The sequence below is a fragment of the Branchiostoma belcheri genome, unplaced genomic scaffold, assembly GCF_001625305.1.
Source record: "Branchiostoma belcheri isolate BF01 breed outbred unplaced genomic scaffold, Haploidv18h27 scaffold36, whole genome shotgun sequence".
In the NCBI taxonomy this organism is placed as follows: Eukaryota; Metazoa; Chordata; class Leptocardii; order Amphioxiformes; family Branchiostomatidae; genus Branchiostoma; species Branchiostoma belcheri.
This window is the reverse complement of record NW_017803976.1, coordinates 2,564,822-2,578,482: the sequence shown is the minus strand read 5'-3', so window position 1 is coordinate 2,578,482 and position 13,661 is coordinate 2,564,822. Positions and strand designations below refer to the sequence as shown.

Sequence of the window (13,661 nt, the reverse complement as noted above, 5' to 3'; positions counted from 1 at the left end):
AGAAGGAGAGAGTCTATAGAGGAGGTATGCACTCAGTGGCTGCCTGCTAGAACTGTGTTCTCAGACACTGTGGTCTGAGTCCTTTATTCACAATTAACCAGTCACAGATGTGGTCAGTCTGGTGACAATTGACAGTTATGACGACTTCCTGTCACAAGGGACATGGGGGGGGGTGTCTCCTAACAACACATTGCAACTACTCTCTCCTTTTCAATACCCTACACAATCATATGATTATTGCCTTAAGTAACTCAAACCAACACAACTAGCAACCTTGCTATAGTTGGATGTTTAGGTGATATCGATAAAAGGCAAACAAACGAATTTCCCAAATCGATTCCATAATAGGTTCCCACCTTTAACTTTACCCACAAGTCTTGGTTGAGGACTGTGCGTCCCAGGCAATGATGGCGGCTGGTCCAAGTGGGATATTGCAGAGCTGCACCGATCTGGGGGCACGCCATGGTTGTGTGCTTGTTCCTAAAATGTTTTGGTATGCAACTTTAACGTACTATAGGGTTTTAACGTTGTAGACTTTTTAATAGTAACGTCAAACATTAAACATCTGGTGATTTTAATTTTATTATAATCCTCATCTATATTTGCAACTTTCAGCAGTTCTGTTGTGATGCTCTGTAGTTTTGTGAGCGTATGCAATCCTTTTTATCGTGTTTATACTAATAAAAATTGCTGATGGATATCTTTAAATGTTTTAGACTAAGGCAGTACTATTTTCCCTTAAATAGTATATTGTATTACTTCCATCTTTTTGTCATAGTTACGTTGATTATATGAGACATTTCTATGTTTCCTTGTGTTTTGGTGTCTGGGTTGTTGTGAAGAATTTTACGTTCTAAATCCGAAATGAGTACGAAGACCTCGGGTCAATGACCGCAGAACCAAGCCTTAGCCTCAGAACCATGGACGGAGGTCGATGACCGCAGCGACAGCGAGCATGCCACGATGAATCGCCATCTCTTGACATAGCCATGTCTCTCTCATCTTTCTAGTTCAATGCTGAGAAGTGTTCGCATAGGCCTTGCATTGAACTACTCCGTTAAAAAAATATAAATGACATAGATGTGTGTGAAAAAATACATACATTCATCTCAGGAAAGTTGGACATAGTTGGTTTCCAAGTGCTTTTGGTCCCCAGTTTCTCCGGTTTGTGTTCAGAGATGAGGTTGCATTTTGAAGGTTGAAATCGCCCATATTTGACTGGCTAGATGATCACAAGCAAATATACTGATTCCAGCCTTCTACATGCCACATCGTGAGCGCTTGGAAGTAGGATGTTAAGATCACATCAATGTTTCAACAGTGTAAAACACCCACCTGTGTCTCGGTACCGGTATGGACGGTAACGTTGACTTGCTGACAGCTCCAGCTAGCGTTGTCTTCTTCTTCGTTCTGGCGAAGATCTTTTCTTGCAACACCTGACGTCCCTGCATAGACAAGAGCGTACAATATCTTCAAGACATCGTCTAAGTGTACGAAGAAGACAAGAAGAAGTCGCCAAGGATGCCAAGACGTTTTAAAACAAGCCTACCGTTTTCAGACCCCCTACGGTCTGCCAAGGTTCCATCCATCATGTCTGTAACGCAGCACTGTTACAGAGATCGCTTTAAAGACTGGTAAATGTGCTGCCTATAAAAACAACAAACTGTCCTCTATAGACTCCGGACAGTTGATGAGGCAAAGTTACTTTGTAGCATTCTTTAGACAGTATCTAATGGGTCCATCAATTGGCTCTATAGGGTTAGAGGGTAAACAGGATGGAGGTAAAGATACACTATACAATCACGCAGGTGACACGCCGGGCTTTATTCCGTGACAGCGGCGCCGGCTTTTGTGACACGCGGGAGAGCCTAGAACACGGGACAGCGACGGTAGGTCTGTAATTACCTTCGCCAAGAAGGTTATGTTTTCAGTAGCGTTTGTCCGTCTGTCCGTTTGTTTGTCTGTTTATCCGTTGTCTGTGAACAACATAACTCAAGAAGCTTAATATGCATTGTCATGAAACTTTTTAGGTGGGTAGGTCTTGATGAGACCTAGAAATGATTAGATTTTGGGCCCCCTAGCGGCTTTTGTTGGTACTGCAGCAGAACTTCCAGTTTTGATATCTCGCGATTTGGACATGCTAGGGTCACGAATTTTGGTTGGTAGATAGGTCTTAAGGTAGAAAATAAGTGACATGAGTTTGGACCCCCTAGCAGCTTGTTCTAGAACTGCAGGAGCGTTTCTTAAAAAATTCTCGAAGAAGGATAACTCAAGAACTGGTTGACGGATTGTAGTGTTTTTTGGTGTGTAGGTTTCTTAAGTGATGCTTGACATAATCAGATGGCAATTATGCAAATCAGGAGCTAATTTGCCTACTTAATGAGGAAATTCTATAAATCTGCTTCGTTCGAAAATAGGACTATGAAGCACTTGAGACATGTAATTAAGAGCGAGAAAAACATGTATGCACCCTTGGATCTGCGTGGAGATTAAACCATTGGGAATTACAGACCTACCGTCGCTGTCCCGTGTTCTAGGCTCTCCCACGTGTCACAAAAGCCGGCGCCGCTGTCACGGAATAAAGCCCGGCGTGTCACCTGCGTGATTGCATAGTGTATCTTTACCTCCATCTTGTTTACCCTCTAACCCTATAGAGCCAATTGATGGACCCATTGGATACTGTCTAAAGAATGCTACAAAGTAACATTGCCTCATCAACTGTCCGGAGTCTATAGAGGACAGTTTGTTGTTTTTATAGGCAGCGCATTTACCAGTCTTTAAAGCGATCTCTGTAACAGTGCTGCGTTACAGACATGATGGATGGAACCTTGGCAGACCGTAGGGGGTTTGAAAACGGTAGGCTTGTTTTAAAACGTCTTGGCATCCTTGGCGACTTCTTCTTGTCTTCTTCGTACACTTAGACGATGTCTTGAAGATATTGTACGCTCTTGTCTATGCAGGGACGTCAGGTGTTGCAAGAAAAGATCTTCGCCAGAACGAAGAAGAAGACAACGCTAGCTGGAGCTGTCAGCAAGTCAACGTTACCGTCCATACCGGTACCGAGACACAGGTGGGTGTTTTACACTGTTGAAACATTGATGTGATCTTAACATCCTACTTCCAAGCGCTCACGATGTGGCATGTTGAAGGCTGGAATCAGTATATTTGCCTGTGAGCATCTAGCCAGTCAAATATGGGTGATTTTAACCTTCAAAAAGCAACCTCATATCTGAACACAAACCGGAGAAACTGGGGACCAAAAGCACCTGGAAACCAACTATGACCAACTTTCCTGAGATGTATGTATGTATTTGTTCACACACATATATGTCATTTATATTTTTAACGGAGTTTCCTCCATGCGCGAACACATATCGTACTCATACAGTGTTCGACCGATACCTGCGTGGTAGTGTGTAGTAAAAAAAAGTGACGAAATGATTTTGAGGGTTCAAGTTTGAGGTAAAATTTCTCATAAACTGACATGAAATATCATTAAACATTAACATGGCTGAAGAGTGTAAGAAATAGTGTAATAATACTGTTCAACTTGAAATATACAGAAGCATAATTTATAACACAAGTCAAGAACACGACAGTTAGACTGCATAGCAGAAACTCAAAACTCTCCATATCCTGATCTTCCTCAAAATGGCAACAAATATTAAGTATATTTTACCATCCCTAATTCTCTTAACGACTCGCAGAATTTCACACGGTGGCAAAATCTGGGCTGCAAAGTTCCCACATTTCATAGAATCCGAACTGTGTTCGATGGTGTTCGATCTGGACAATTTGAATCGAACCCGCGTTCCATTTCGGGGTCACCTGCGGTCATTTACAACAAAGCGGCAAAAGAAGCCCTTCTGCCTGAGTGCTTCGCAACAGATAAAAAACAACACTTTTCTATAGATACAATCAGTTTCCTGGACAGTACATGTCCGCTATCATTTTTGGTGGGTATGTAACATGTAGCGAAGCTATTGTCGTATCCTTGGGTGACCTTGAATACTGTAATGATTCTTTACACCAGTATGAATAACACAATGCACACTTTCTGGTGATATGACATGTCTGCAAAACTCGTTCAAACCTGGAAACATGGAGAGTCAAGCATACCCCATTTACGGCTCAAAATAACTGTAACGGTTGTCCCGAAAATCGTGTTTTAGGGATTTTTGAAAAATGGCCTCAATTTTGAATTATGGGTAATTTAGTGAGAAAAATGTAAAAAAATGCAATTTTTTCACCAATATGTCGACAAAAACTAGACTTACAATCAGAAATTAAAAAATCCCTAAAACACGGTTTTTTTTATCTTATCCCTAGTCAGCGAAAAATATAAAAAACGAGGATCTGGTGCAATATACGTAGCCAGGTTTGAACGATGTTTGCCTAAAAACGTGACATGACTTGTGCTCGGAAACCCGAAAATAATCGTCTTTCTGAGCGAAATCTTTAAAAATCATTGATTTAACTTGAAAAGCTAATATTTACAGGATGTTAAGACGATATTTTCATTTTAATTTGACGAAATTTGCCACTAAATATTATTTGTTTATTTTCAAAGATTTTACGGGTAGTCCAAAACAGGCCAAAATAGCGTCTTGTAACCCGATACCTTTTCGAACGCGCATAGCAATGGGAAAGAATGCCGTAGTGACAGACCGCCGTGTCAGGTCATGACATACTAGTACATTTCGGCCATTGATTCAAGGTCTGTGCACACCCTTATTATATTCCTAGCCGATCTAACGCCATCACATTAAAAATGGCGGCTCTGTTTACAACATCCTGGTGTCGAGACATTTTCTGTAGTATAGATTTTGTTTTCAAAGCAAATTAGTGAAGTAAGTAATCTTTGATGAAAGAAAGGTTCCCTTTGTCTTTGTGATCTCTTCAAAGTTTATCTCGACTTTCTACCAAATGTATTGGTGATGTACATTGTTATACATCGTTAAGCGTAGCTCTGATGAATAATTTAGGCGTTTTATCTAGGCGTTAAAAATGAAATCATGTTTGTGTTTACCTATCCATGCATAAAAGTCCACTTTTATCACCCGAATGGTATGTAGCGAAAACGACAACCATCGAGGCCTATATAGCTAGGGTTCATCGCTGCAAATTTACCAATAGTAAGTAGAATTTATTCTCCATTATTCTTAGATCTTTGGTGCAGCGATTGAGGAAAAAGAAAATTAATTTTTACCTGATAATAGGCTCAAAGATGGGACGGTAGCAGTCCTCGTCTCCCGCATAAACGTCCACACTGCTGCTGGGAACTTCCATCCCACTGGTCGGGGATACAGTCAAGGACGTCTTCTTCTCCGAGAAAACGATTAAATATTATCTTTAATCTCCAAGTAGATATCGGGGTAGAAATCATCAATGTAGACAAATGGTGTAACAATAATCATCACATTATGATAGCTCTGCTTACCTATATAGATATATATATATATAATAAAGTTATTACAGCAATGGATATGGTTTTGTGGCTTATTTTTAGAAGACAAAAGTCCGCTAGCAGCTATAGACAATTGCAACGCAGAGCCGAATAATTTTGGATGTTTTTAGCGACGTCTCAGGGAGGAACCTAATACGTCTAAGGGAGAAGCCTAATGGTAAAATAAAGTGTGCAGTTCCCAAGAATTCTGGGAATTGTACAGCGGACCTGTCTGCCCCGGATGCCCTCCTTTTTCTGTGACCCCGGGGGCGGTTCACTATACACTCAGGGGAAGAGTGCACTGTATCTGTCTAGACTTAACAGGTACCAAGGTCCCCCCAAAATGATGAGATCATGGCAGTGCCATATGCATGCAAACAATAACCCTGACAGCAACCACCGTCGCCATGGCAATGCATGTTTTCATTGCCAGTCTTGTTCGTTTTAGTCGTTTTACCCTGTATTCTGCTTTTCAGAGCGGCATGGCAGAAGAAAGTCCAATGAAGGCCATACCCACATCCAAGAAGCTGCTGTGTGCTCTTCTCTTCACTGGGATTCTTTTTCAATACGCGGGAAGGACCAGTGTTTCAGTGGTGCTGGTGGAGCTACAGATGCCATCGGATAACAGAACACAAACCAACGTCACTCAGGTTAGGCCATGTTGATTTGATTATATGGATGACATCCGCACTCGCATAAAGTTTCGGCCGTTTCCAACAAAAGTTTTCAGCCGTACTGAAAATCGTACAAAACAGTTGCACGACAAGCAAATATTACCGTAAGCTGCAATAAACAAATTGAAAAACTACAGAATGCCAAAATCAAACGAAAAAGACAAAAATGTAAATAAATGAATTTGAAGAATAAATTTTTCGCCATACCATACTCTGTGCCATTTGCTCAACCTTCATAACCACATAGATTTCATTATGAAGACAACTTTTTTGTTAAACTTGAGTTTTTGGGTTCCCAGAGGATGTCATTCATATAATCAAATCAACATGGCCTTAGCTTTATCGATCAATGCACTTACATATTGCCTCATAGTGAGATCGCTTCCTCGCTAATCTTAAATATCATCCGATTAAGCGTTCATAGTTATAGGAGAATATGATTTATCAGTCTTAGAGAAAAAAGTGCAAGTTTGATGAATACCGACTTCAAAATATCGAAAAATGTTATCTATACATTCACTTTTTACCATCTACCATGACAGAAAACTAGTAATTTGCATACTTTATTTAAGATGTTTGATTTACATTAAAGTTTTGAGAGGCTCATGTATTTAACAGATTTATTCTACAATGATGGAATGTTAAATATTCTGCAAACAGCCATTGTTGTCAAATTATTTAAACATTTGTCGTTTCAATTCCAAATGCATGCATCTTTATCTGACACAACTGCGTCCTTTCATTTTGTTTTGCAGGTACAATATAGCCAGTTCCAGGTTGGTGTCATACTGAGTTCAGTCTACATCGGTTTGTTGCCTTCAAGTTTCCTCGGAGGCTACCTTGCCTATCGATACCCCGCTATTAGGTGAGTAATTCAAAAGAGTATGCCACAAGAGTATTTATTTATTTATTTATTAATCTTGAGGGTCGCCCCTTCAGTTGATAAACAACTGATTTCCAAGGGGGCCCTGGCTCCACATCAACAGATGAATCAACAAAACGTTACAATTGTACAACATAAAACACAAAATCGAACATAGGAGTAATTCAAAATACGTTGAACAATATCAACTCAAAATCAGAATTACAGAGCCTGTCACATACGTAAATCAAATAAATAGAACAAAGCAAACAACAAAATCAATCCGTTTGCAAAATAAAATACTAGCTATACATGTAGGTCATTGCTTGTTATGGTCAGAGTGGTCAGAGGTCAGATTTTAAGGCTTGTTTGAATGAATTCAGAGTGGTTTCTAATTTTGTCGCTGGTTTGAGGGAGTTATAGATGGAAACCGCTCTGAAAGCAAACGTTCGTTGGCCTGTTCGAGATGTGTATTTTGGTCTGTGTAGCTGTTGAGCCTGCCTGGTATTATAATAGTGTATCTTTCTTTGACTAAAACGTTTACAAGGGTTTGACCTCTAAGGACACAGCAAGTAAATTTTATGGATGACATCCTCCCTAAACTCCCAATCTAATGCAATAGGGCGAAAGAAAACAAGATGGGCCCCAAAAAACACATTGTCAAGATTCCTTCATTAAAGTTTCCATCTTTTGACATCATAAACCTTGTTTAACAAGAGATGATACATATATTGTGTTAAGTTTACTGCCAACTATAACAGTATCCATTTCTCACTGAAACAGCTGAGAAGTTATCAATCATTGTACAAATAAATTTCTACACTGCATCAAAGTAAAAGACAAAAGAATAAATCCAAGCCTTGTCTTGTCTCCTCTCTTCATATTTATCTGCAACCCACGTTCTGGCAGGGCAACAGATTTTTGCCCATTTTCGGCAAGTTGACCACTGTCAGAGGGCATCAAAACTTCTTGTTTTTTTTCCAAACCCAGCGAAAATCAATGCGCGCGCTGATGGCATCCATAAAAATTACTTACTGTGGCCTAATACAGAGACACCCAGTGGCTAAGGTTTAAAAATGAAAGATGAATAATGAGCCCAATTTGCATTTTTCAGGGTTCTCTTGGCCTCGGTGGGTATGAGTTCTGTTGTCCACAGTGTCGGTCCATTTGCTTTTCAACACTTCGAAGCTGCAGTGGCACATCGCATTGTAGCAGGATTGGCAGAGGTGAAATATCTTACTTTTATTTGTATGATATCACGTTGGTTACTTTTTGTAAGGTCATGTTGATTCAATATATGGATGATGTCTTTTGCGCGCGCATGAATTTTCGTCCGTTTTTTTAACAAACTGTAAATCGTACAAAATGAGCAAATATGTGTCGTATGTTGTTGCAAAAAAGGACTGAAAAACGATACTGATGTCAAAGATTTCCGAAATCAATTCAGGAAAAGAAGAAAATGTGAAGAAATGAAAATGAAGAGACTATTATCATTATTCGCCATACCACTCTTTGTATTGTCATTTGTTCAACCTTCATGACCACTTAGATTTCAAAATGAAGGAAACTTTCTTGCGAAACATTTTTTATTCGTGTCAGTTTAGTGGTTCCCATAGGATGTCATTCATATAATCAGATCAACATGGCCTAACTTGAAATTAATCCAAGACCGTTCCTAATATATATGTAATGTTGTTTCCCTTTGCAGGGCCTTTGTGAGCCTGCTGCTTACGGCGTTCTGAGTGAGCGTCTGTTGCCGACCCAAAGTGCAAAGGTTTCCCCATTCGTCTTTGCAGGTCTGAACGAAATATATTGTTTTATGTTAGTTAATAAATTTGATACTTTTTCAGGCATTTCGTCAGTCTCGAAACACCATGAAGGTACTTCTTCTACACCTTCTACTACTTCTTTTCAAATTTGAGATTTTAACTGTATATTATCATCATTGTGTCGGGCTGCTTGCCCGAACAAAGTCTATTTTAATTTCTTCTCAAGAGTCTTTATGTGCCACGATGTGTTGTAAGTCCTGGACCTCACCCAAATAAATATGTCTAGTAGTTTTTTTTTTATATATAATGTGCTGTAGTGAGCAATACCCACTGATTGTGCAATGGCTCAATCAGTGGGCAATCAGTGGCTCACAGCTGCCAAGTTCTCAATTGCAATGAAGGAGGTGTCGATGCACTCTGACTTTATAGCTTTATAGCTAAGGTTGGCAAGCATGCAGATATTATTGCTTTAATGTAAAAAAAGACGTCACATGCTAGTTCTTTGCAGCAGCAGCAGTGGTCTGTTGTGTATGTGTAGCATACAATAGCAATCACATCAAATCAATAGCAATAGTAGATAGGCAGAAATGGTCAAGGCCCCACTATGGTTATCTTTAATACATTCATACATTTACACCTTTGTTGTTCAGGTCTCTATCTCGGTCAGTTCCTTGGGATAATCGCGACCGGCTTCATAACGCAGAATCTGGTCTGGCAGACAGCATTTTACTTATTTGGTGAGTATAGCTATAAACTTTCAAAATAAAGTAAAAATAAATGTCGTTACGCATTTTACAGTTGCCTAGTTTTTCTATAGTTACATGTATTAGTATAATACTGCCAAGTGTTGACCAGGCAGGATACCAGCTTGGGCAAAACAGAATACACAGTTTCTGCTTCATGAATACCAACTTATTCTAGTATGAATGAAACATTTTCAATGCATTTTGTTCGACTGCATCTGATTTTTTTCTTTCAATTATCAACAGGGGGACTTGGGCTAACTTGGGCAGTTCTACTGGTTGGATATGAAGCAATGGTCGAGAGAAGAAACAAAGATGTCGACAGTGCAAATGAGCATGTTGAAGACGGAACAAAACGCACGGTATGAACATGGATTATTGTTGCAACATACATGCATTCTCATAATTCGTACAGCGATTCACTTTCAATTATTATCAACAATATGGTTGCTTAATTATTTGGATATAATTGATATGGATCTTAATTTCCTGTTCTTTGTCAGATGAGATAAATACACAAATGTGACAACATGCTATGTATTACAACAATACTATATAATACCTATCATCTACTGTTATAATTGCCATTTATTCTCTCTTTGTGAAACATCTGGAAACATAATTACATAGTTTGTCTACTATACATTCGTTCTTGCATGACATTAAGTGTTTAAACGTGTCCTGCTTTGACATTTTCTTACATATCTTGTCTAATTATTTAATTTTTAAGTATTGAATAGCTCTTGGCGTTCATCTTCATATAATGTACAGTCAAGAAGAAAGTGTATCTCATGTTCAACATATAAATGATTACAGAATTCTCACGTTCTATCTTTCAAGATAAAGGGTTAAAGAAACTTCAAAATGGCATTAACCATCTTTCCTTGAAATGTCTTCGTTATTGAAGTACAAAATCATGTAACCGATGTTGTTTTTTTTTAGGACGGTATTCCATTTTGTCGGATCTTCACGTCCCCCGCTGTCTGGGCATCCATTCTGCTACAAGTAGCTGCCTACTGCTGGGAACCAAATATTCTGCCGCTCTACTTCAACCAAAGTTTCGGGGCGAGCATCGAACTGGTAGGATGTGTGCGTGTGTGTGTGTGTGTGTGTGTGTGTGTGTGTGTGTGTGTGTGTGTGTGTGTGTGTGTGTGTCGGTGTGTCTGTGCTTTAACATGTAATTAAAACATTGAAAATGAATTTTACTTTGCTATGACTTGTCCCACTTAAAAAAAGAGAGAGATACACTGTTACAGACTATTTTACTACCAAGACAAAGTTCGCCCTATCTGGAACACAGAACGATACATTCCTTATATTGTTTCCATGTCCAACTCCCATATCCGCCTACATAGGTCAATTTCAGTATACCACATCCAATAAGCGAGACCAGACTACCAATACATGACAATATTGTAACTTACATATTGTATCCAATAGTATTTTGTAGTATTAATTGTATGTTACTTTAGTTTTGTAGTAGCTTCAACACATTGTACCATGTACGATTCAGTCATATGCATGTATGCATGCCTTTGTGTGTCCATGTGTGTGTGTGTCTGTGCGTGTTTGTGTGTCTACGTGCATGCCTGTAGGTACGATAGTACGATAACCTATTCAAGAACGTAGAGCACGTTCCTGGATGAACGGTAATTTTCATATCACATGAAATCATCACGTCATAAATAGTGGGTTATTGATGTTTCTTTTTTGTTATATAGGTAGGAGTGCTGGCTGGGATTCCTGTACTGATATTTGGTGCTTTGGGACCGATATTTGCTTTGCTTGGAAACCGTTTAAGCAAGCGGTTTTCAGTAACAATCGCTCGGAAAGCTTTGGCTATGATAGGTAGGTACGTTCAAATTGTAAAGAGATGTTCCATACAATAAAAAGGTTTTGTAGAGAGTTGAAAATTTTTATACACCGTATACAACAAACCGACATGGTTTTACATAATAAAATGATATTACATCGCATATGCCTGCTTGTTTTATTCGCTTAGGCTGCCTGGGTGTTTCTGGCTGCTTTCTTGTGGCAGCTTTTACCACCAACTCTGTCGTGGCAGCCTGCTTTGTCGCTGTAGCTTACGGGAGTTCTGCGGCTAGGGCGGCAGGTATGTTCAAGTAGTTTATGCATGGTCACAACATGGATCATGGTACCTGAACAAGTAATAAAGATATACCATAAGAGATTAAATGTTGGCATTTCTATTTGTTTTAATGATTTGATCTGCCTAGAATACAATTATCCCCAGGACTTACCATTTATTATCAAGTATAAATCCCCAAATGAATATCTTAGGTTTAGCATCCCCCAGGCCTTACTACGGAGAGAGTAAAATTTGCCAAGGAGTCCGGCCGCGGGAAAGTAGTTTCTTTCCCTCCGACCAGTTAAACCTACGAGGCGACCATAAAAGAAAACTCCCCTGGCAAATATTTTCCTTTATATAGCGAGCGTAGTTTGTCTGGTAGAGACTAGGTTTAGTGTGAGGTCGGACTAAATACCAACACGGACGTTCTTTTTAGAACCGGATGTGTGCCATTATCATCAAGTCGCTTTACCATCTTTGCTATCCACAGTTGCTGATGCGAACCCATTTGACATCGCTCCCCGCTACGCCAGTGTGTTATGTGGGATGTGCCGGGTCCTCTGTCGTGTGGTGGGCATTACGTTCCCTCTATTGGTGACAACTCTGACCAAGAATAAGGTATGTGTGGGTAACGATTGTTATATTTCTATACCAAATTGAGTACTATAACGCTGTTTTCATGGTTGCTGTGTGTACCTGATATACAGTCTGTGGCCCCTTTCATGTTGGTCCTAAAAACTGATGATGCAATTTTGTGCATTTTTACATTACTCATTTTCTTTTTTATAATATTTAACCGATTAAAGTGGTGTACATTTCAAAAGTACAATCATTGTTTCAAAATTTAACTAAGTTTTAATATTATCATGAAAGTTCATCTGTGTTGGTAGTTACCTGTTAAAAGTTAAAACTTTTGGTCCAACACAAGAATTATCTCAACTAGAGCTTTCGACCAGTCACTCTGGTCTTCCTCAGTAGACTGACCCAGTGAAGCTTGTCATTTGGTTTCTCTGAAGTGTGACTTTAACACTGGGTCAAAGGTATGTTGTAGACGATGGCGGCTCCCGTCGCAGTTCAATGAAGGGTGATGGTACTGAGGAAGACCAGAGTGACTGGTCGAAAGCTCTAGGTGAGAGAATTTTTTTGTGTGTTGAACCAAAAGTTTTAACTTTAAACAAGTTTTAATATTGTTCGCAGACGACGCAAGAGTGGTCCAACGTCGTTGTTATTATTGCCTGTGTGTTTGCTGCCACCGGCTTCTTTTATGGAGTCTTTGGGAGCGGGGAAGAGCAGTCCTGGGCCACTGACCGTTTACAAGATGGCGGCGTCAAGCAAAACCAAGATGGCGATTTTAATGATAGAATGCGACCAAGAATGTGTAATTCAACAGAATCAACATGGCTGTGAAATGGTAACTACATATAGAATATCAAAATAACAGCCTAAATATGAAGTCATGTATTAAATAACTTGAGCATGTTTGCTGTGCATACGGCATTCACTGATGTCTTATCTACCTATGTGTGTCTACCTTTTGTATTTCATTTGCTAAACTAATTCAATTATTTGCAACACTAATACTATGCAGACGGTGGATTTTAAGGGTGAGTGAATACTTTAATGCCCCATCTAAGAGCATGTTGACCAACAAAGACGGCAAATTATATTCACATTAGGTACATTGATACCTTTGACATTGTCTGACAGTCACCAAAGGTCTACGATGAGAGAGCATGATGGTTAACGACGCCTGGCGTCAAATTTGAAAACTACACTTCTATCAACATCAACCGCACAGCTTATCTATTTTCCAATGGTATTGAGACTTATGACTGCAGGCAGTGGGATGTATATACGTAGTACCGTATTATATTGAATGAATTAGAAATTAGTGGAATGGGGGCCTTAATAGCAGACGTTCATAATCCAGATGCAGCTCGCTTTGTTATTGTATACTTTTATCAGCGAAATGCTGTCCATATTTCTTTGTCAGACTGCATTTTAGATCTCCTTTTTACTCTTGTGAGGCGTGTTTAGAGACCAAAAAAAATCCAATCATTTAGGACGCATATAGGGAG

At 39.4% G+C, this 13,661-nt stretch overlaps 2 protein-coding genes across 2 annotated transcripts in view; one reads left to right on the top strand and one right to left on the bottom strand.

The window, feature by feature from the left end:
- Positions 1-464, bottom strand: part of LOC109475997 (arginine kinase-like) — a 4,635-nt gene extending 4,171 nt beyond the window's left edge. Inside the window, exon 1 of the mRNA XM_019776807.1 lies at positions 357-464. Coding sequence (XP_019632366.1) covers positions 357-464 — 108 coding nt within the window. The remainder of the gene's footprint in view (positions 1-356) is intronic.
- A 5,464-nt stretch (positions 465-5,928) lies between these two features.
- Positions 5,929-12,990, top strand: LOC109475996 (vesicular glutamate transporter 3-like). The gene is made up of 8 exons (XM_019776806.1): positions 5,929-6,096; positions 6,876-6,985; positions 8,097-8,208; positions 10,437-10,574; positions 11,216-11,342; positions 11,497-11,607; positions 12,074-12,201; positions 12,781-12,990. Exons 1-8 carry the CDS (start codon positions 5,929-5,931, stop codon positions 12,988-12,990), a joined length of 1,104 nt encoding a protein of 367 aa, XP_019632365.1.
- Positions 12,991-13,661: the final 671 nt, after the last annotated feature.

Bases quoted from the DNA above. Each gene is read 5' to 3' on its own strand.
- LOC109475996 (XM_019776806.1), top strand. From the start codon at position 5,929: ATGGCAGAAGAAAGTCCAATGAAGGCCATACCCACATCCAAGAAGCTG. The intron at 10,575-11,215 runs GTAGGATGTGTG...TTTGTTATATAG, and splicing joins TCGGGGCGAGCATCGAACTG to GTAGGAGTGCTGGCTGGGAT. The intron at 11,343-11,496 runs GTAGGTACGTTC...TTATTCGCTTAG, and splicing joins GAAAGCTTTGGCTATGATAG to GCTGCCTGGGTGTTTCTGGC.